At 51.9% G+C, this 22,799-nt stretch overlaps 2 protein-coding genes across 3 annotated transcripts in view; one reads left to right on the top strand and one right to left on the bottom strand.

The window, feature by feature from the left end:
* The first annotated feature begins 128 nt into the window (after window positions 1-128).
* msh6 (mutS homolog 6 (E. coli)) lies at window positions 129-11,206 on the top strand. Its single transcript, XM_035400081.1, has 10 exons — window positions 129-512; window positions 1,667-1,872; window positions 2,708-2,883; window positions 3,165-5,712; window positions 7,760-8,049; window positions 9,018-9,135; window positions 9,340-9,429; window positions 9,764-9,918; window positions 10,397-10,596; window positions 11,001-11,206. The coding sequence occupies exons 1-10, from the start codon at window positions 259-261 to the stop codon at window positions 11,080-11,082; spliced, it is 4,119 nt and encodes a 1,372-aa protein (XP_035255972.1). The 5' UTR covers window positions 129-258; the 3' UTR covers window positions 11,083-11,206.
* Window positions 11,172-22,799, bottom strand: part of LOC118217899 (F-box only protein 11-like) — a 27,021-nt gene continuing 15,393 nt past the window's right edge. For both annotated transcript variants that reach the window (XM_035400082.1, XM_035400083.1), the window contains exons 2-22: window positions 22,480-22,607; window positions 21,616-21,697; window positions 21,117-21,261; window positions 20,794-20,923; window positions 20,327-20,410; window positions 19,978-20,110; window positions 19,624-19,730; window positions 19,320-19,431; window positions 19,027-19,133; window positions 18,160-18,297; window positions 17,008-17,225; window positions 16,446-16,626; window positions 16,138-16,260; window positions 15,882-15,967; window positions 15,319-15,395; window positions 14,930-15,073; window positions 14,479-14,589; window positions 13,952-14,059; window positions 13,575-13,683; window positions 13,349-13,447; window positions 11,172-12,886 (exon numbers count right to left, since the gene is read on the bottom strand). In XM_035400082.1, the coding sequence (XP_035255973.1) occupies window positions 12,757-12,886; window positions 13,349-13,447; window positions 13,575-13,683; window positions 13,952-14,059; window positions 14,479-14,589; window positions 14,930-15,073; window positions 15,319-15,395; window positions 15,882-15,967; window positions 16,138-16,260; window positions 16,446-16,626; window positions 17,008-17,225; window positions 18,160-18,297; window positions 19,027-19,133; window positions 19,320-19,431; window positions 19,624-19,730; window positions 19,978-20,110; window positions 20,327-20,410; window positions 20,794-20,923; window positions 21,117-21,261; window positions 21,616-21,697; window positions 22,480-22,607 (2,552 nt within the window). In that variant the 3' untranslated portion in view covers window positions 11,172-12,756. The remainder of the gene's footprint in view (window positions 12,887-13,348; window positions 13,448-13,574; window positions 13,684-13,951; window positions 14,060-14,478; window positions 14,590-14,929; window positions 15,074-15,318; window positions 15,396-15,881; window positions 15,968-16,137; window positions 16,261-16,445; window positions 16,627-17,007; window positions 17,226-18,159; window positions 18,298-19,026; window positions 19,134-19,319; window positions 19,432-19,623; window positions 19,731-19,977; window positions 20,111-20,326; window positions 20,411-20,793; window positions 20,924-21,116; window positions 21,262-21,615; window positions 21,698-22,479; window positions 22,608-22,799) is intronic.

The raw sequence follows: 22,799 nt of genomic DNA, 5'->3' as shown, positions 1-22,799 counted from the left end.
AACTTTTCCATCCTTGTTTTGTCACTGCCCACGTGTGTTAGACAGAGACACGCAAAACATACAGCGCGCCTCACCATTGGCTACGTTTGTCTTTAAACCCCTCCCTTCCTTTACCTCGTGATTCTTTCCCGCGAGTGCGACAAGTACGTGTGCCTGTCGGACGTGAATCAAGCTGGGTGAGGAGTAGGATGTAAAGATCCTTAGCTAAAGACAAAAAGCATTTCACTTAAAGTAACAGTAAAAGTAAGCTAAACAACAATGGCAAAGCAAAGCACTATCTTTAAATTTTTTTCGAAGTCGCCGCCTCTCACCACCAAAACGAAACCCAGCCCTTCTCCCACCGAAGCAGATGTACCATCCTCGGTGAAAAAGTCGAACACCTCTCCAAAGGAGGCGGCGAAACAGGAAGCATCCCAGAACACTAAAAAGATCCAGGCGAAAGCTAACAAGCCCCTCGCCAAAGGAAGTTTCGGAAAACTCTTTGAAGGTAAAACACCTTCAGTAAAAGAGAGGTAAGGACCAGAAGTATATAGCTTTGCTGGTCAGAAAAAGCACGCAGCCGGACTTTGTAACTCGCAGTAGCAAAGATAGCTAACGTTAACTAGACAATAGCTGTCGTTAGCTGGCTAATTACAAAGTGAAGTGTGCACTTGCTATTTTAACACCGAGATGTGATTGTTCTGAATGTTGTTAGTTGGCTAGCTCATCATTATAACGTTAGCTATCTTTTGTGTGGCTAGCTCGCTAGTTAAGGTCGCTTAGTTAAGGATTAGTTCCTTTACCTTGCTCGATTGCTACCTCGCTCGTTTTAAGAGCCACTTTGCTATAGCATCTTGGATTGCCAGCGCTATACATTCGTGCATTCTAACGCAAAATTGAGGGAAACTGCAAATTGAACTATGGGTTGTCACTGTTATGTTACTCCCGAGGGTGCACAGAGAGGTGCAAGATTGCGCACCCGTTCACTTTCTAGGTATGTGTCCACTGGGGGGAAGGGCCTGGATGTGGCGGGAAAATATGTAATTCAACACCCCCTGCCAAAATGTTGTGGCCTGCGGCTACATGCATGCTTGTCTTTATGTTCCATACAACTGGTTGCTGAACAACCCTGTTGTGAATATGCACTGTTTTCAAACTATGCAAACAACGAATTTGGCCCTTAGTATTGAACATCTTGTTACCTTGTCAAATTTTCTGGGATTAGTGTGGGGCATTTACTTGCATATGCGACAGAGCGAGCTATACTACATTGCTGCGGATCTAATCTCATGAGAGCCTAGGAGCCTGGCAAGCTTGAAACTTGCATCATTCATACATTCAAATGTTTTGTATAACATTGAGTTAAATATTGTTATTCCAGGATTGACATGCTTTTGCTTTGTTGACCGATGATGCACTTAGGCCAGTAATGCTGTGACTTTGTGCCAAGTCAGAATTTAACAAAATTTCTTCAAGTCGAAAGTCAAGGCTTGAACAGACACTTGTTTTGCACAAAACCGTCATGCTTTGGTTTTGCTTTTACATATTTAGTGACGGAATGAATCGATCTGCTCAGTTCAGAGACACGTGCTCATAAATGTGTGCAACGTAATCCTTAGTGGTGCCTGTCCACCACCTTCCCCCTTTTTCCAGATGGGGTATTAACCGACTGTTAACTGTCCCTCAGCCCACAGCCATGCCCTTTCAGTGCGGGTGCCCTGGTGTGGGCCAAACTGGAAGGACACCCCTGGTGGCCGTGCATGGTGGTGCCACAGCCCCTGAGCGGCCAGCAGATGAGGGGCCGCGGGCGGGAACAGCGCCTGCACGTGCACTTCTTTGACGAACCGCCGACCCGCGGCTGGGTCAGCGTTAAGTACGTCCGCGAGTTCAAAGGTGAGGGGGGCTTATTGCCAGGGTGTCAAATGCTTTAACACCGTTGTTTTGAGTCATACATTCAATTAGCAGATTTTAATTCATTGACGTTCCTTAATCTTTCCTTTAGGGTATTTCTTGTGTGACTAATGGTATTGTGTTCTGTCACGATTAGCATAGTGCTCACTGAAAATCCAAGCTGGCTGTGATCCCCAACACTACATATAATGCAATTCACCCAGTGAAGCCGGGTTTTCAGCGAAGCAGTTGAATTATAACTTAATCATTTGGAGAACAGTCATGTCGCACATGATTCATACCCAGAACATGCTGAGTGCAGGTTTAACCCATAGCCACCATGCAGTGGGGTCCTTGTCACCACTGAGCTTTGCTTACTGCAAAATGGCTGTTATTCCTGTGGGGATTTTGAAGAGTACCTTCTTCGTTTGTACGATCCTCCCTCACTTACTGTTGTGAGGTTAATACTGTGTAAGTTTGGAAAGGCAGTGCATCTCCGTTGTGGTGTCTGGTAACAAACTGTGTTCTCAAATGGAGTTCCATAGATGACCAGCAGTGGACCCCACCATTGGTCCTGGAGATGCACAGGGATTTTGGTTTTACCTTAAAATCAGTGCCCAATATTGACTGTGGGACAGCAGGGGAAAAGAGTGAACTCACCGGGTCATGTAACTGCGCGGTTAAGTGCTGCGTAAAGCCAGCAGATCCTGCGGCTCTCCATGACCGGGGTTGGGGACCCCTGCTTTAGATGGCGCTAACGCTACGCTGAGCGGGAGCCAGTGACCTCACCTACGCCGCTGGCCTGACGGCTATTCCCCCCCCCCCCCCCCCCCCCCAGGCTCGGACAGCAGCGACGCTAAGGTGGGGGGCACGTTCTTCAGCGGGAAGCCCGTGATTCGCCGGGCGATGGAGCTGGCGGACCGCGCCCTGTCCGACAGCCCCGAGAAGAGGCTGCAGATGCCCCTCTGCACAGACCCGTCTGAGGACGAGGAGGAGGAGGAAGAGGACATGGAGGTTAGTGTCAGTGCCCTTTAGGATCATGCTGTTGTGTGTTTCCTGCAAGGTGAGCCAGAGGTGCTGAATTTTAACTGAATTCAGGACGCTTTTTATATTGTATAGTTACATTTCCCCACATTTGAGGTATCAGGATTGGTAAATGTGAGAATATTGAAACAAGTTAACCTGTGTTATGGTTAAACCACTATAAAGTGTTTAGCACTTTTGTCATTTCCTTTCCCAAAAGTATTTAATTTATAGGTATTTTAAACAAGTTTACCTCTGCCTTTTTCCTGCAGGTTGACAAATCGACACTGTCGGATGAAGAGCTGGGTGAGGAAGAGGAGGTGAAGGTGAAACCCAGTCGGCGCTCGGGCAGGGCCCGGGGCGAGGAAGAGCGGAAGCCCAAGAGACGGCGCATCGTGGAGGCGTCCGACAGCGAGGGCTCTGACGAGGAGTTCAAACCCGAGAAGGCGGGCGGCGGCAGCAGCGAGGAAGAGGACGAGGAGGAAGACGCCAGCAGCGGGGTGGACGAGGCTGAGGAGGAGGAGGAAGAGGAGAGCGGGTCGGAGCCCGACAGCCCCGTCAAGCCGGTGAAACGCAAGCGCCCGGCGGAGAAGCCGGCCAAACCCAAGGCCTCGCCCTCCGCCCCCTCCCTGCCTGCCAAGAAGGCGCCCGCCGCGGCCTCCGCCGGCGCCAAGTCCAAGCTGTCGGCCTTCTCGGCCCCGGAGAGCTTCGAATGCCAGGGGGGCGGGGCCGCCGGCGAGGGGGCCACCGTCTGGGACCACGAGAAGCTGGACTGGCTGCAGGAGGGCCGCAGGAAGGACGGCAGGCGGCGGCGCCAGGGCGACCCGGACTACGACCCCGGCAGCCTGTACGTGCCCGACGACTTCCTGAACAAGTGCACGCCGGGCATGCGGCGCTGGTGGCAGCTGAAGGCGGAGATGGCCGACACCGTGCTCTTCTACAAGGTGGGCAAGTTCTACGAGCTCTACCACATGGACGCGGTGGTGGGCGTGAGCGAGCTGGGCCTGGCCTTCATGCGCGGCACCTGGGCGCACTCGGGCTTCCCCGAGATCGGCTTCGCCCGCTTCTCCGACGGCCTGGTGCAGAGGGGCCACAAGGTGGCGCGGGTGGAGCAGACGGAGACGCCCGAGATGATGGAGGCGCGCTGCCGCACCATCGCCCGGCCCACCAAGTTCGACCGGGTGGTGCGGCGGGAGGTGTGCCGGGTGATCACCAGGGGCACGCAGACCTACAGCGTGCTGGACGGGGCGCCGGCCGAGACGCAGAGCCGCTACCTGCTGAGCCTGAAGGAGAGGCCGGAGGGCGAGGGCGCGGCCGGGCCCAGGTCCTACGGCGTGGCCTTCATCGACGCCTCCGTGGGCCGCTTCCACCTGGGCCAGTTCCGGGACGACCGGCACTGCTCGCGCCTGCGCACGCTGACGGCCCACCACCCCCCCGCCCAGGTGCTGTTCGAGCGGGGCGGCCTGTCGCCCGAGACCCAGAAGCTCCTGAAGGCCTCGCTGGCCTCCGCCCTGCAGGAGGCGCTGGCGCCCGGGGCCCAGTTCTGGGACGCCGCCCGGACCCTGAAGACGCTGGCGGAGGAGGACTACTTCCAAGAGGGCGACGGGCTCCCGGCAGCGCTCAAGGCCATGACCGCCGAGAGCGACTCCCTGGGCCTGACCCCGGGCGAGGGCCACGAGCTGGCCCTGTCCGCCCTGGGCGGCTGCCTCTTCTACCTGAAGAAGTGCCTGGTGGACCAGGAGCTGGTCTCCATGGCCAACTTCGAGGAGTACGTCCCCGTGGACGTGGAGATGGAGCGCGCCGACGGGGAGGCCGGGTTCTTCGGCCAGGCCCGGCAGCGCATGGTGCTGGACGGGGTGACGCTGGCCAACCTGGAGGTGCTGCAGAACGGGTCGACGGGCGGCGGCGAGGGCACCCTGCTGGAGCGGCTGGACTCCTGCTGCACGCCCTTCGGCCGCCGCCTGCTCAAGCAGTGGCTGTGCGCCCCGCTCTGCAGCCCCGCCTCCATCCTGGACCGCCTCGACGCCCTGGAGGACCTGATGGGGGCCCCGGGCCCCGCCAGCGAGGCCGCCGAGCTGCTGAAGAAGCTCCCGGACCTGGAGAGGCTCCTGAGCAAGATCCACAGCATGGGGACCCCGCTGAAGAGCCAGGGCCACCCCGACAGCCGCGCCGTGCTCTACGAGGAGATCACCTACAGCAAGCGCAAGATCGCCGACTTCCTGTCCGCGCTCGAGGGCTTCAAGACCATGCGGCTGATCGTCTCCGCCCTGGAGCCGGCCGCCACCGAGGGCTTCCGGTCCCGGCTGCTGCGGCAGGTGGCGGTGTGCCAGGCGGACGGCGGGGAGGGCCTGTTTCCGGACCTCTCCGCCGAGCTCCAGCGCTGGGAGACGGCCTTCGACCACCAGAAGGCCCGCACCACCGGCGTGATCACGCCCAAGACCGGCTTCGACCCGGAGTACGACCAGGCCCTGGCGGGGATCAAGGACACGGAGAGGGGCCTGCAGGAGTACCTGGACCGGCAGAAGAAGCGGCTGGCCTGCAAGAGCCTGGCCTACTGGGGCACGGGCCGGAACCGCTACCAGATGGAGGTGCCGGACAGCGTCTCGGACCGGAACATCCCGCGGGAGTACGAGGTGAAGTCCACCAAGAAGGGCTGGAAGCGGTACTGGACGCGGGACATCGAGAGGCTGTTCGCCGAGCTGCAGGGCTGGGAGGAGAAGAGGGACGCCGCGCTCAAGGACTGCATGAGGCGCCTCTTCTACAACTTCGACAAGAACTACAGGGCCTGGCAGACCGCCGTGGAGTGCATGGCCGTGCTGGGTAAGAGCGCACGCATGCATGCAGGCACGCCCCATTGCACAGTGACACAGATATACACATACTCCACTGCATGGACACACAGGTGTACACATACCCCACTGCATGGACACACAGATGTACACACACCCCACTGCATGGACACACAGATGTACACACACCCCACTGCATGGACACACAGGTGTACACACACTCCACTGCATGGACACACAGATGTACACACACCCCACTGCATGGACACACAGGTGTACACACACTCCACTGCATGGACACACACTCACACTGAGGGAACGATGGCCCAATTACAGGGAGAAATGTACACACCAGCAATGGGGATCAGTTCTGTTACCTCTTCTGTCACTTCAGAAGAGGAACTGAAATTCAAACTTGGTAAAAGTCTCAGTGTTCTATTTATTTTTTTGGCAAATGAACTGCATTTCAGTTTCGCTCGTGAATCGATTTGGTTGAAATGGGCTTTACTCCGGTCCTGGTGCACAGAGGTGATCACGGGACCGTGTACATCTGCACGCCTTCAGAGTGATCAGAGTAGAAGCAGAGTGAGAGTGAGAGTGTGTAGCACTGCTGCAGCACATCTGGTCTGCACAGCATCATGTACACTTTCTAACATGTCCTAAAAAAAATCAGCTGCACCAAAGAAATGAAGCTAGAATAGCTAAACTGCAACAGAGGATGTAGGCTTGGTTTCAGGTGGTTGTTTTGTCGCTCTGGATACGTTCCTTGCACCCAGTAGTCTGCCAGGTGCAACATTAGCTGATGCCGGTTTAATAAAGAAGGCAGGCCTTGCCTGTGAGGAGAGAATACTGCTGGAGAGAGAATATACAAGGGTACTATGATCATTCTGTTTTTCATTCATCTTCCCAAAATAAAATCGAAGGGATTGGGCATTTTTTTCTTTGCTGAATTGCTGGGTTTTTGGCTACTTCCTGTACGTCTATCGACCTTGCAGTAAAGCTGAAGAAGCCCATATGAAGATGATAATCTGCGCTGATGCTGGGCCTGTGGAATTGAGAGCCCTTTAGGGGAGAGTGGGCGGGGCAGGCGTACAGCAGTGTCTCTCTCAGGGCCTGCAGTTGTGCCTCTGGCCCGCTGCAGTACGGACTCCTCAGCGAGGATTAGCCCCCGGCCGACAGGCAGCCACGCCGCGATGCAGTCTCTGCAGCGAGAGACGGGCAGGGGGAGCGTTATGCTGTTAATAATTGATGACTCTGAGGAAGGGGGGGGGTGGGGGGAATAGAAACGGCGGTGAGCCCCCCCCCCCCCCCCCCCCCCCCCCCGCAGCCGTTTTTAATCCTCTTTGGACGAGGAGAATGCATTTATGTAACATCTCATCTCACGATCTGGAGACGCGTTTGAGCGAGGGGGCGGGGCCAGCATCCACGGTGGGCTACAGCAGCCATTTTGAGGCAGAATGCTCGCGTCTGAAGAGGGCAATAGGGACAGAATTATTACACTCTGGGGATTGATTAGAATGGCAGGTGGAGAGGGCCAATGACAAGCTGGACAAGTTTACACAAGAAATGAATTTGATTGGCTAACCCGTACTCAACCCAAATCGGGATCAGCTGGCAGAAATTGAAAATGGCTAGTTCTCCATAGCAACACATTATTTATTGAGAACAATTGAGCAGTATTAACCCATTAGACAGTGTTCTCCAGAAGGGATGATCACAGGGTTTGCAAACTTTTTCAAGGCCCACTCCTCTCTGGCTGAAATGTTTAACATTTGAGATTTGACTTTTTCAGATAAAATAAACCTTGTCAGGTTTACACATTAATACTGTTTAGATTACACATTAATAATGACATTAGATTTTTGGAATTCTTTGTATTTGTAAAAACAGATATAAATGTGAAAGCAGAAGAATATACATGTATACATTTTATAATTTAATAATTTAATTGTTTTTGTACAATATTACAGTATAAGTCCCTGCTCTACAGCAGCCACTGTTTCACCTCATGCTTCTGTCCAGCGTACTCGAGAGGAAGTTACATCATTCTGTCACTTCCTGACTCTTCCCCCATGCAGATGTGCTGCTGTGCCTGGCCCGGTACAGCCAGGGTGGGGACGGCCCCATGGCCCGGCCCGAGGTGCTCCTCCCAGGGGACGCCCCCGAATCCCGGCCCTTCCTGGACCTGCGGGGGTCCCGCCACCCCTGCGTCACCACCACCTTCTTCGGGGACGACTTCATCCCCAACGACATCTTCATCGGCTGCCGCGGCGAGGGAGACGAGGAGTGCAGCGAGGACGAAGAGCGGGCCTCCTGCGTGCTCGTCACGGGGCCCAACATGGGCGGCAAGTCCACCCTGATGAGGCAGGTGTGTGTGCCCGCCGTGCCCGCCGTGCCAGCGTACCGAGCGCTTTAAAGGTCCTTACTCCCATCAGACATGATCAAGAACAGCTTTTAACATTTTTAAAATGGCTTCACTTTTTGTTTGAAAGATTTTGAAGATCTACAACAGATTAATGTTCAGGTTGTATATAAATTGAGCCCTGTGTGGCTGATCAGAGTCCATATGGTATTCAGAATGCTTTGTTGATGAAAGCTGATCCTGGATCAGCAATTAAATTTAAAGCCATTTTTATATTGCTTTCATAACGATGTGCAAAACGAGACTATTATATATTTTGTTTAAAAAAACATTTTAAAAATGTGAGTTTATAAATTGGGGGAAATGCAGGAAATGACTCATTGACAGGACTTTATGTCCTTGAGTCTGTGGCGTAGGTGGCCGTCAGAACTCTGTCTACCCCCATCTTCTCACCCCGGTCTCAGAATCAGCAGCTGTTTGCAGTGTGCATCTGTCAGGAAGGATGAAGTACCGTTTGACATCTTAAAGTAGCAGCACCCACACTGAACGGAACACCACAAAAGCCACAAGTCAAACACGCTTCACCTGAATTTGACATAAAACTTTCAGCTCTGCTGAGACACAGAGCAAGTGCATGTCAGGGTATGTCTTAAAGGGATAGTTTATTTTATAGAGTTTTTCATATTTCAGTTTTGTGTGGGTTTTTGTATGTGGTGAAGGATAATTTTAGATGCACGCAGATGTTTTTGACAACCTGCAGGCTTTATAACTGCTGACATTTGCGGTTTACAACCAATGAATACACTTCAAATAACTGTAAACTGCAGTTAACTGTTACTGCAACTGTAGCTTGTACAGCAATGTTATGTTTACAAAAAACTGCATACCCTATAAAATGAACTAGCCCTTTAAGTTCAGGTTTTTTAGTCCTCTGTGGAGCTGTGTAAGGAGAAATTGTGCATCTCTTTCTCCAGTGCGGGCTGGTGGTGATCCTGGCCCAGCTGGGCTGCTACGTTCCGGCAGAAAGCCTGCGTCTCACCCCGGTGGACCGGGTCTTCACCAGGCTCGGCGCTTCGGACCGCATCATGTCCGGTGAGTCCGCAGGGGCGGGGCCCCAGATCTCACACGCCACCTGGCACAGCGGGTAGGGGTGGGGCCCCAGATCTCACACGCCACCTGGCACAGCGGGTGGGGGTGGGTAGAAAGCCCCATGTCAGGAATCTCACAGCACCATTAGGGGAGTGGGGTAGAATTAGTTAGATTTTGGCTCCTCACGCTCTGTGTCTGCCTGCACAGGGGAGAGCACCTTCTACGTGGAGCTGAGCGAGACTGCGAGCATCCTCCACCACGGGACCAACCACTCCCTCGTGCTCCTGGATGAACTGGGTAAGGGTGTTCCCCTGCTCCAGCCTGGGCCCCTTGGGGGCACAGCCACACATCATACAGACCAGCAGGACGGTGCTTCATTCTTACTGCCCTCTCTACTTCCTAGCTAGAGGAGGCGATGGTCTCTACTGCCATTTCTTTGAGTATTTATGAACAAACATCCCAAGGCGCAGAGCCTCTGTTGACGTCGTTTTCCTTGGCCACGCTCCTTAATGGGCATCGGAGGCACTGAATTGGAACCATTCGCCTCAGAATTGCGAAGTGATGCTTGGGCGTTGATACAGGGCAGCGCCCTGCTTTCGGACGCCCTGTCTGACCCTCCCTCTCGGCGCAGGCAGGGGCACGGCCACCTACGACGGCACGGCCATCGCCAGCGCGGTGGTGAAGGAGCTGGCCGAGAGGATCCGCTGCCGCACGCTCTTCTCCACCCACTACCACTCGCTGGTGGAGGACCACGCCCGGGACCCCGCCGTCCGGCTAGGACACATGGTGAGCGTCTGCGGCTCCCGTCGGAATCTGAGCGAACGGCCGACCGACCGCATGGGATTGTGGGACAGGACCGTCTACGTCAGGGTTTCCAGGGCCCTCAAACATCTTTATTATAAGGGATCTTTATTGAATCAAAGAAACTTTTTCCAATCTTGGGTAACTTTTTTTTACAGCTAAATGTCAAAATTTTACACACAGCAGCTTGAAAATTTACTTTCAAGTCTTGAGGCGCTTAATAAATAATGAAATTCACAAATCACTTGCCTCGTACACCCAGAACTTAACACCTGCATTAAATCTGGAGTGAATTTAAAATGCGAAAGTGTTCACCTTGAGCATTAGGTTGACACTACAATCAATTTGCAGTGTTTTACGAAAGTCTTTGGAACACATTTGCTCCTGTCTGATGGGTGTGTCTTCGATGCAGTGGTGTACCCAAAAGCACCAAGTGACAAACCGATAACTGTTGTTCTTTCAGGCCTGTATGGTGGAGAACGAGTGTGAGGACCCCAGCCAGGAGACCATCACCTTCCTGTACAAGTTCATCAGGGGGGCGTGCCCGAAGAGCTACGGGTTCAACGCCGCCCGGCTGGCCAGCCTCCCCGAGGAGGTCATCCAATCAGGACACCGGAAGGCCAGGGAGTTTGAGAGGAGCACGGTCACCCTCCGGGTCTTCAGGTATGTGCCAAGTCGAGTCCTTTTCTCAGACTTTGGAAAACAATTCCACAGCTTAGTGCTTTCATTTAGAATTTTGGGCCCAAAACTGCACTAGTGACAGAATTGGTCAGTCAGACACCTCCGTTATTAATACAGGTGGCAGAGTGGATATTTCAGGCCTTGAAGCTTAGGATGAACAGGCCAGGCAGGTTAATTCTAGTGTCCTGCCATTTGAAGCTGTAGTTTGCCACTCCAAGAGGGATTTACTTCTACCATAACCGAGAGGAGGCCAGAGGAAGGCCAGTCTACGGTTGCTGTTGTTGGTTGAGGATTGGAATCATGCACTGTGCAGTAATGTTAACTATAACGCCCGACGTGGTGCATTCTCAAAACTGAAGTGTAAAATCCCCCCCTCCCCCCGACAGGCAGCTGTGCTCACTCGCCGAAGACCCCAAACCGACCGGCGAACGTTTCGCCTCTCTGGTCCGGATGATCAGCGAGCTGTAAAGGAAGCCCGCGGCTCTGTCACGTTCATCGTCCCCGGTCCCGCCCCCCGTCTTCACGTTCACGTTTGTCACTCATTAAATTCTCACAACTGAAATGATCTAATAAAGTTTATTTTTAAAAATGACCAGTTTTCCTTTCTTTTCTAGGAAATTAAACCCTTTTTAATTCATACTAGCATCTACATAATGGTTATTGAATACTCCACAATATATTAAGTCTAGATGTTATGGTACATGCATACAATTCAGGCCGTATGAGAACCCACAGTCACCAATACACATGAATGAAAAAGCTAAGAAACTGTATACAGCTGTGTAGATATTAGTCTCAGCTTCAATATAGCAAGAAGCTTACTTAATATGCGCTCCAGCAATGTATGGTACAGCCAATGAAACGAGGCCACACGGCTCGGAATATTCGGAGCAGTGCGGCCCACCAATCGCAGTGCTTTCACGAGACCGATTCTGGCCTTCTCGTTCCCTTCTCAATTTGTCCCAAGAGGCAAAAAAAAAAAATTTAAAGCCATTATCAAATTTTCACTGTCTGGATTATGAAGGGGGAGGGGCTTATGAACCACATTCCTTAGCCCACATATAAATAGCACTACAAAAAGTCAAAACGCAGCCTCAAACTTTCACACAACCAGTCTCATGAAAACACTCAAACTTTACATTTATAAACCCAATTTTTTTTTTTTTTTTGCATTTTTACTTTTTTCAACACGTTTAAAATTGAAAACATTGCTGGAGGAATAATTTTTTTTAGTGTTTTTCTTTTCCAAACTTTTTTTTGTTTAATTCTCTTTCACAGAAAGAACTTAGATACTGGGACATGAGTACGATTACAGCAAGTCTAGGGTGTCCTAACAAAAAAAAAAAATTATAATAAAATAAGACATTCAAGTACAGTAAGATTTTTGCTTGAAAATACAAAACTACATGAGAAAGCATTAAAATCAAATTTCTCAACGTTAAAAAAAAAAAAAAAAAAGCTGAAGTGCTAGGTCACATTTTTATTAAACCATACACATACCAGCGCAACGGTTCCCAGGGAAAGTAGCGGCGTGGTCAAGCACACCTTTACGGGAGGGATGGGCTATGGCTCACCACTCGTCTTTACAAAACTGCAGTCTGAGGTACCCTGTGACAGCGCCCCCTGCAGGTCGGGGGGCGTGAGGGAGGGGGAGCAAGGCAGTCCCTTTGCTTGCCTTTCGGACGCGCCCCGCCCCGCCCGTTTGCGTTCCCCTGCGTTCGAGTCGCGCATTCTTCTGCTCCTCCCAGTCGTGCGACCTTCCGTTCATTCCGGCTTCTTTGTGAACACATCGCGAGAAGGAAAAAGGGTACAAGGAAAAAAAAATATAGCGCCACATCCACAGACAGCAGAATATCCTGTTTTTTCTTGTTTTTTTTTTTTCCTCTTAAATATATAAACTTCTCAGTTCAAAGCTGGGGCAGCTTTGCGTTGTCCAAGTTTATTCTTTTAATTTTGTTAAGTTTGTGTTTTCATTACACGTCTAGTTTGTCTTTTTCTCCTGCACACTTGGTTAACACACGGAGTCCCTCTGTGGAGCGGCAGGAGCTCCATTTCTCCGCAGGGTTCAGTTAATGGGCTCGTGGGGGCCGGGGGGGCCGGGGGGGGGGGGTGGTGGGGGGTGAGAGAAGGGCGGACTGCGGCTCAGTTGTGCTGCAAGGTGTTGGACTCTATAGGGGGGGCGGAGTCGTACAGAGTGTCCGTGTCATGCGTGGGCTCTCCGGCGAGTGTGCAGGGGTTCGACAGGGTCCCGGCTCCACAGTCACAGAAGAACCTGGAGCAGGAGAGGAAGAGGGAAGAGCGGTTAAACGCATACATAACAAGGGGCCCTCCTAAACTAATCCAAGAGACAAAAAATCCAGTGCGGGAAGAACAGTTTGAGCCATTCTGATTTCCACCGCAGGCAGGCTAGCGAACTGAGTCCATCCCACCAGCAGGGGGCGGTCACTCAAGATGCGTAACTGTATTCTGCAAAACCACGAATGGCTCAAACTACTGTGCGTTTGGGAGTTCCATTTCAACAGCAAACACCCAGTCAACACAGCATCCTCACAAGGCCACAGTAAGCATTAATGACACGTTTTAGCCAGTGGAGGAGGGAACGGTGCAATCCACTGGCCCCGGCAGCGATAGCGAGCGGGAACAGCGCTGGCAGGGCAGCCGCGCTCGATGCGCCGGTGCTCGGCCAGCCGGCAGGTTTATTACAGGGCGTGTCCCAGAAGGGGCGGCGACTGACCTGTCGTGCCTAATAAACTCTACGTCGTGCCCTTGATGGCACTTCTTGATGCAGTTGACACAGATGGCGTTGCGGTCCGTCGTGTTGCACGTGTGACACCTGCGGAGGAAGACGAGCAGAACGGGAACGTCAGCCTGATGCACGCACCATGCCCCTCCCCATACGAATACAACAGTGTGTAAAACTGCACGAGGACTCTCGGGCTGGAGGGAGGGCGCGAGCTTACCTGTAAAAATCGTGCATGGGGTAGCTGGTGTAACTTGAAATCTTGTACAGGCACTGGCCCCTGTTCACCGCCTTTTCGATGGCGTCCTGATTGTTCATAATTTTGTTATCTGAGAGAAGAGGGGAAGTGCGGTTGGTCACGGTGGCCCGCTTTAACAGAACACTCAGTTACACTCTCGTGCTAGCGTGATCTCGTCATCCTTTGTCCCAAGTTTTGAAACTTGTCGGGTATGTGAGAGTCTGGTAAACAAAGAAACTTTAACCGCATCACCCGTCACAGTGCTTGTATTGGCTGGCTGTACACCGGAACAGCTCCGGTGGGAGGAGTCAAGTGTACAGCGCCCGACTCGCGCGAGGCTAAGGCCTCGCTCGCTTTACCTTTCATGGTGACGTTGACTCCTGACGCCAGGAACAGCCCCCCGAAGCGGTTGTTGAAAATCTGATTGCCTTCTAGTGTCGCTGTGGCGTGATTCGTGATCTCGATGCCTGGGGGGGGGCGAATCGAACACCATGTTAGCACACCATAAAAACCCGCTCGTTTCAGCATGACTTCGCAGAAAATATATCACACAGTCATTCAGAAATGAGGATAAACCAAGCAGCACTATAGGTTCGGATTCATAAACAAGAATGCATGTGAATTTGAAGTGGTATATGACTCCATTAAATTCCAATAAAGCTGAAATGTAAATGACAACGGGACCAAAAGGCTGGCGAAAGGGCTTTTCCCAGGAAGACACCGATTGGTTCCCATCAGGGAGTGACTGGCGTGACATTTCTGCCCATTTCCAGACCCAAAATTCACACGGCGATGAGGACGTGCCGTTTGCCCCATCGGCGTTCTTCTCCCATCGGCGTCCTGTAAACCGTACTCAAACACAGACGTCCGGCACGGCGATGCTCACCTGCGGCGAAGCCGTCGAATATCCTGTTCTTGCGCAGGATGGGGTGGCTGTTGGTGCTGATGAGCACGCCCGCCTGGGCGTTTCTGAAGATGTCGTTCTCCTCCAGCAGCCCTGCGCACGAACAGACCGTCAAAATTTCTTCCCACCAGAAGAGGGCACACTGGTACACCAATAAAGCCAGCCCCCTCAGCTTTTACACTTTTTGCTTAGGTAGGGAAAATGTTTATTTTTTTATTATATTAATTTTTTAAAGAATACATTTCTGGACAGACAGTTAAGGGGGCTTGTTGACAGAACCTATGGGCTTTCACAGGCTAAGCTCAAAATGTCATGAGAAATAATCCCTAGAAATTAAACAGCTGAAAGAACCGAAGCAGAGTGTGCTCCTGCAGGGATGAAGACGCAGGCGTGAAATGAAGGTGAGTTTTCGTCACTGTGACACGCTCCTCACCTCTCCCCCCGTTAAAGATGCAGATCCCGCCGTCTCTTCCGTCGTGGATTTTATTCCTTCGCAGCGTGGGGTTGCTGTCCGTTTTTATCCACACCCCCGCCATGGCGTTATCAAAGATCTCGTTGTCCTCAATGAAGCCCAGACCTGGGACGGAGCACAGACACGCCAATGAATCAGCCAAAAGCAATCAAATGCAAAGAGCGGCACCATAGAGCCACGCAGCACAGAGATACCACAGAAGTGCAACACAGAGCAGACCATCACGCCGCTGATCATCACAGAGCAGCCCCACGGATCAGCCAAAAAACAACAGCTCTCTGACAGCCGAGACGCAGCAAAACAAAGGCTGAATTGCAGTATTCAGTATTCTTGACGTGCAGTATTCTTACCGGAGTTGTAAACTAGGATTCCGCCATTCTGTCCTCCCCAGATCTTGTTCCTCCTGATTTTGGGGTTGCTGCCAGTCCTGAACCAGGGAGAACATTAACAGTTAGAGGCATGGATGCAAAGTGTCCACTGTGCAGAAACAAACAGGTGGACAGCCAAAAGAACAGCGTGTTAATCAACACGCCTTAACACGTGGGTGAGATATGCAGTCTGCTCTCTGCCCCAAGCTTCAATTAAATCACAACAATCCAGAAAGAGCTCCCACTGTACCTGCCAACATCAGCCCCACAAAGTCAGTTCCTTTGGCTGACCAAATTAAATGTGACTTAAATGTGGAACAAAGGCTTTATTGAACTACTTATTTGCTTAGAACACACCCATATACATGGGATCAACACTGCTTACTCTTTTACCCATGTTCACCCATTTATACTGCTGTACCTAGGGAACTGCAGCAGTGCCCTGTCTGGGACTCGAGCCTGCAACCCTCTGGGTTACCAGCCCAGCCCTTTCACCATCACACCAAACGGCCCCACCGCGGCCAGCAGCGGCGGCGGAAGCTCACCTGATCTGGACCCCGGAGTACATGTGGTTATAGATGTCGTTGTCCTCCAGCACGCCGTGACCGTTGTCATAGAAGTACACGCCCACCTGTGCAGAGAAGAACAGACTGAGCGATCCTCCCCTTTACATGACTTAAAAGTTACACTGCTGCACTCAGTAAGAAGAGTCACAGGTGCATGCAGCCGAAACAAGATGGCGTCACACGTACTGTACAGGTGAGGTGCATACGGCATCTTTTCCCCCCCGGTCTCCGTTACCTGCTTCCCGCTGTGTATCCGGTTTTTCCGTAACACGGGCGTGCTCCCCGTCGTCACCCACACGCCCGCCAGGGTGTTGCTGTACACCTCGTTCTCCTCGATCACGCCCTGCCCCTTCTCGTGCTGAGGGGGGAAACGCGGGACAGACAGACAGACAGACGGAGGTCAGACCCTCTCATCCTGAGACTGCATTTCTCACTGAACCCGTGAGTATGGGCGAGCATGTGAGTGTGCACGTGCGTGTGAGCGTGCACACGCGTGAGCGTCGGTATTGTGGAAAGCGTGCGCTGAGCCTGCAGCCCACTCACCACGTAGATGCCTCCGTGCTGGCCGTCGTGGATCTTGTTGTGTCGGACGATGGGGCAGCTGTTTGTCCGGATTTGGATCCCCGCCAAGGCGTTGCCGTAGATATCGTTTTCTTCTATAAGGCCACGTCCGTCCCCGAATATGTAAACTCCCCCTTGGTTGCCATTGTAGATGGCATTGCTCCTGGATTTAAAAAAAAAAGTGAAGTGAATTTTAGATGAATATCTACATAGAACAGACACCCAATTTCAGACCACCAGCTCTTGGGCTTAGAAATGAAGTAACTTCACATCAAAAGAAAATGTTACAATTTTCCTGTTTATAAATGTGAAGCATTGATCTTCCTCTAGTGTACAGATCTTTCATGACTTAAAATGAAAGACAATTGATTTCACAGGCAAAAAAAGTTCACTGGCAAGATTGTCACGACTTGGTCAGCATCAGTGAAACATGAACGGTACACGAGTGAAGAAAGCCTTGAATGCTTCTTCCCTTTAGCCCTACAAACCCGGTGCGCCTCCAGCCTCACCACCCCCCTGCCGAGGCACGGGAACCCGCACCCACCTGATGGTGGGGTCGCTGTTGGAGGTGATCCACACGCCGGCGAAGTTGTTTGCATAGATCTTGTTCTCGATGAACTGGCCCCGCCCCTTCTCGTGCACGTAGATGCCGCCGGTCTGGCCGTGGTGGATCTCGCAGCGCACCACCGTGGGGTTGGCGTACGCCTTCACCTCGAAGCCCGCTATCCGGTTCCTGTGGATGTTGCAGCTCTCGAAGTAGCCCTGCGGGGGGAGACAGAGAGCCGTGTGTTAAAAACTTTTTTTTTTAAAAAGGCCTCCGCTTCATCGCACGGAAGCCAACAGCAAGCCCATGTGCATAAATTTGCATATTACATAATGAAGAAAGCGCTACAGATTTAAGCTGAACTTCTGTGAAGGGAGGAGAGGAGGACCTTGCAGATCCAGTGACTCGACTGGATGACTCACGGATGAATAAATATTTATTTTTTTGAGAGGCGGTAGCCGACACAGAGCACCAGCTGGGGATTAAGACGCTGCCTGCTGCCCACACCCAGATTGGAGAGGAGATGCAGACTCAGTTTACACTTTCCCTGCTCAGAACGGGCTCCCTGCCCCCTCTCCCTGCACTGCCTCTCCTTCTGCAGTCTCTGCCAGCACTCTCCCTCTACAGTCTTTGCCTGTACACAGTCTCTCTCTCTGCAGTTCTTGTCTGTAGTCTCTCTCCCTCTACAGTCTCTGCCAGTACAGTCTCTCCCCTCCACAGTCTCTGTCTGTACAGTCTCTCCCTTCACAGTCTCTGTCTGTACAGTTTCTCCCTGCACAGTCTCTCCCCTCCACAGTCTCTGTCTGTACAGTCTCTCCCTTCACAGTCTCTCCCTGTACAGTTTCTCCCTGCGCAGTCTCTGTCTGTACAGTTTCTCCCTGCGCAGTCTCTCCCTGTACAGTTTCTCCCTGCGCAGTCTGTCTGTACAGTTTCTCCCTTCACAGTCTGTCTGTACAGTCTCTCCCTTCACAGTCTCTCCCCTCCACAGTCTCTCCCTTCACAGTCTCTCCCTGTACAGTTTTTCCCTGCGCAGTCTCTCCCCTCCACAGTCTCTCCCCTCCACAGTCTCTCCCTTCACAGTCTCTGATGTACAGTGTCACTGTTGCGGCCATATTCACCAGCAGTGGGCTGTAAGGAGCTCTGGGGGATTACCATGCCGTGGTCGAAGGTGAACACGCCCACGTCCCTCCCGTGATGGATGTGGTTCCGTCTGATGATGGGGTTGCCGTGGTTTTTCACCCAGATCCCCGCCAGCGCGTTGTTGGAGATCTCGTTGTCTTCGTATATACCCTGGAGGGAAGGACAGTGCCATCAAACCACAGCAGAGTAACCGGGTGTGCTTCACAGAGAAGAAGGACAAACACCGCCGGTTCAGCACTGTACTCTGCAGCAGAAGCAGTGAGCCAGGGACTGCTCATTAAACCACCTTGTTTGCTTTACAGCACTGACACAATAGGATGCTGTTTAACAAGCCATTCAAGGGCCACACTATTAATATTATTACACTATTAAACCATGCCAGAAATGTAATCCTGACATACTGGTTCGCCCTTGGAGTTATGACAAACTATTTTTTTTTACTGCGCTGTAACCAATACAACAATATATAAATTATACATTAGAAAGAATTATTAACATTTTATTTCACAACATGAAACCACCATTGTGCTCAATAAAAACAAGACTTACTAAAATTTTATTCATCTAATTAAATACTGCAATTCACTGGACACCTACTAGTTATTTAAACATCTTTACTGATAATGTGTTGAGTGCACAGCACCATTTTCAGCAGTATTTGGTCTGCCACATAGTTACATGCTGTAGGCTGACCACTTGAGTACCTAGCTTTGTGTTCTGCATGATGTAATATTATGTTCATAGGTTGTCTGTTTTGTCCTTAACCTCACCGGTGCCTGAACCCAACACTTTGGTCATAAGCTGGAGCACGCTGGATAACTTTGATCTGTGAATCTTCTGAGTCAGTCCTGTTTATCTGAGCACAGTGGCGCGTCTTACCTGCGCATGGTCAGTGATGTACAGCCCCACGTTCTCACAGTCACTGATGTTGCAGTGTTTGATAGTGGGACACGCCCCCTGGCCACTCACGCAGACAGCCGAGCCCACTGCAATGACAGGAGGAAACAGGGTGGGTTAAACACTGCAGTACCCAGCATTCTTTACACCAGAAAACAATATACGACAAAAACCACATTACCCAGAATCCTCCACTACTTTTCTCTTAAAAAAAAAAAAAAAACAGGCTACAGTGCAGAGCAACCTGGACTTGGCTGGACTGAGCACGTGCTCACCTGTGCAGGTGCTGCGGATGATGCAGTGGTCGATGATGGGGCTGCAGTTGACGGTGATCTCCAGGCAGTGGTGGGCATTGTGGTGCTGGGCCGACTTGTCGTCAGGGTTGAACTACAGAAGGGGAAACAGGAGCCATTATGACATCATCCCTGCCCATGTGACCAAGCCCCAGCCAATGAACTCAACAGCAGGTAAAGGGTTTGAATAAAAGTATGCAACCACACCCTGAACAGCATGCTGTGAAGGGCTTTGGCTCTGAGGGTGACAGGGGCAGGTTTTAAGGGGTGAAAGTGGAGGCCTCACCCTTATGGTCATGTAGCCCACATAGGCATCCTCTGACCCTTCCATGAACACGAATGTGGAATCTCTGGTGTTCTCGATGATCACCTTGTCGGCCACTTTTCCAGGGGCTGAAATACAAAGCAGTATGAGGAAAAGCGGATTACAAATGTTTTTGTGACAAAAAATTAATTCAAATTTTCCCCTGCCACCCTTTTCTTTTCCCTCTCCACTCGATAGCTTGTGCCTGCTCTGTGCACACCCCCAATTTAATTCAGTGAAATCAAATCAAATTTAAATTTATGAATTCCATAAGTTATTTCCTAAACTAGCATAAATTAAATGGTACTGAACTGCAAGTCCCAGGGTTCCACACACCTGCACCGATCATTGTGATGGGGGACTCGATGTAGATCCACTCGTCCGTGTAGATCCCGGAGTGGACGAAGATCAGGCCATCGAAGTGAGCCTCTTGGACCCCGCCCAAGGCATCCTCGATGGTGTCATAGTACTGGGGGAGGAGCCAAAACCCCAGGCCGGGATGAGTGAAGCCCACGCTAATCAGGGTTTAAATGAGCCGTTTGGATCCAATCTGAATCAGACCGCACGCTCACGCATGCACCAACTGCAGAACCGCCAACTTCCTACTCATCCACTACCATTTAATAAGCATGCATAAGAATCTCCGAGCAGAGACCTTGGAGGACTGCGTATAGAGGTCTCTTACCAGCATGTTCTCTCTCCCTTTGTACCGGGCCGGGTTGCTGTAGAAGTGCTCCGCAAAGCCAGGCTTCACGTGCGCGCCTTTGTACTGCAAATAAAACAGCGCACGATCAACCAGCGCGCCAGCGTGTTACCAGCGTAAAACACAGGCGCCCACTGCGTCCATCTGTAATCTCACTGCACCTCCAGCACCACAGCCACAACTCCAGCAGCACCGCAAGCCTGGGCCAACGAGGCGGTGACAATGCAGTGCCTGAAATGAGTCTTCCATGGGTTAGGCTAAGCTCAGGCACTGGCCCGGTACTAGCAGGGTTACAGGAGTTAGGAGATGCCCCTCTTGGGCTGTGTTTGGAGGGAACGCAGTGGGATTATGGGGGTGTCAGGAATAATACAGACAGCTGTCCTCTCAGCAGGCTGGGTATTGCTTGGGCTGTGGCTGGGCTGTGGTTGGGTTAGGGAGGAGGAGCGTACCAGCTGCTGAAAGCTCTCCTTCCAGGGATTGGGCTGCTCGTACTCCTCAGGGTTGATCTGGTAGAACTTTCCGGGCTCAGGGTGCATCATGGGACGCGTGTACTCGAACACCTCCATGTACAGCCTCTTCCTGTAAAACCAGACGCTCGGGGTCAGCCGCAGGTCACACACAGAGGAAAAGGGCGGGGCCGGGGGCCGCTCTATTCCTTCGAGTCCTGATGGGGGCGTTTAATCTCACCACCCTAATCTGGAGGGATTAGGAATAAGGTGAATATAGCAGTGCTGGCAGATTAGGCTAAGTGAGCGCGGGAGGGAAAGCGCACCAGAGGATGGGGTCGTTGGCGAGCTCGCTGAAGCGCTTGCACACGCAGGCGGCCCGACACAGGTCCTGCTCCAGCAGGTAGGAGAAGATCTTCAGCACCACCTCGTCCGGAAGCTTCTCCTGCAGGTACTGCTCGGCTGGGGCAGCTGGGGGAAGAGGGCAGTGCTCGTTACAATCATCATCACCACCACATTTCATTACTGGATTTAATCATCAAAATGTCCAGCTCTCTTACACTGATTTGAGGTGCACCATTAAGGAACTGCTCATTGCAAAATGAATACAATTTGATTAATATTAACAATACTTTCATCACTATAATTATGATTATAATGCCCATAATGATTATTAATATTATTGTCTCAATATTATGCTAATAGTTTCATGAGTGGGGTATGTCACACTGTTCCTCATTGGTCTGCGCTCTGAACCACTTCAGTGTAAATCTTCTCGGCTTCCCATTGGCCCCTTACAGGAGTGTGGGCGGAGTCTCGGCTCACCTGGGAGGTCTTGTGACTTTCCCGATACTCTGGGACGTTTCGCGCGGTGGCCAAAGTTTTCCGTGGTGGAGGTGGAAGCGCCCTGAAAAAGGAACACGGATGTCAGGGACGCGCACAGCGCCTCCAACACGCCTGCCCCGCCAATCCCGCCGTTTCAGAACCGCCTCCGTCCCACACAGCGTTCTCAGAGCGCTTCTGCAGAGCGCCACGGGGCCGGGCTCCGGTTGTGCCACAGGCAAACATGCATGCATGCATTAGACATGCCTCCTGAACCACATGCACACAAACCAGAGTGGTCCAGTACAGAGGCTGTCACATAGATATGAAGTAACACCACTGCAGATACCCACTGATTTCACTGAAGTGTGTCACCCTAAAATCACCCAATGCTGCTTTTTTATTTTAATAACACCCCGGGGCAAAATTAATCCATCAAATCAAATCACCCAATATGAATATTTCAGCACATTTAAAAAAAACTAAATCTGTGTTAAATAATTGAACCCTATGTTTAATAAATGGGGAGATAACTTATGCAGTGAGCGAGATATAAAAAGTAGATCAATCCTGGCCTGTGGGTTCCTAGAGGGTAGAGCAGCACAGAAAGGATCAGGCAGAGGAAAGCAAAGGAACATCAGGCGGGCCGGACCAGCACTGGGCTCGGTACAGTCGAGGAGGTGTGCGAACCAACCCTACACGCCACACTCGCTAACACAGGTACGCTGCCACTCTCACCGTCATACACACACCCGCGCGCGCATACGCACACACACACAGACACACCCACACACAGAGTGCCTACACACTCTCATACACTCGTACACACACACACACACACTCTCTCCCACAGGCGCCGTGTCTCACCTCCATGCTGGTCTTGGCGGGACAGGCGGTCCTCTTGGGCAGCAGGGACTTCCTGCGGAGCTGGTAGGGGCTGTTCTGCGCTCCCGGGCCGGACTCTTCTGCAACCATGTCTGCAGGGACGTCCTCATCTGGAGAGGGAGGAGGGAGCGTCAGACTACATCCCTGCCACAAACGCTTACATCACCACAGCGCGTTTACTCAACGGATCTCATTTAAACTTGAACACCTCCACAGCCCCCCTCCTTCTGCCCCGAGCAGGCGAGGCCAGGGGCCGAACAGAGGGGCCACGGTGACCCAGATGTGCTGTGAGCGCACACGCT

Source organism: Anguilla anguilla, chromosome 18 (genome assembly GCF_013347855.1).
Source record: "Anguilla anguilla isolate fAngAng1 chromosome 18, fAngAng1.pri, whole genome shotgun sequence".
In the NCBI taxonomy this organism is placed as follows: domain Eukaryota; kingdom Metazoa; phylum Chordata; class Actinopteri; order Anguilliformes; family Anguillidae; genus Anguilla; species Anguilla anguilla.
This window is presented reverse-complemented; position numbering and strand designations above follow the sequence as displayed.

Bases quoted from the DNA above. Each gene is read 5' to 3' on its own strand.
- msh6 (XM_035400081.1), top strand. From the start codon at position 259: ATGGCAAAGCAAAGCACTATCTTTAAATTTTTTTCGAAGTCGCCGCCT. The intron at 8,050-9,017 runs GTGTGTGTGCCC...CTCTTTCTCCAG, and splicing joins AGTCCACCCTGATGAGGCAG to TGCGGGCTGGTGGTGATCCT. The intron at 9,430-9,763 runs GTAAGGGTGTTC...CTCTCGGCGCAG, and splicing joins CGTGCTCCTGGATGAACTGG to GCAGGGGCACGGCCACCTAC.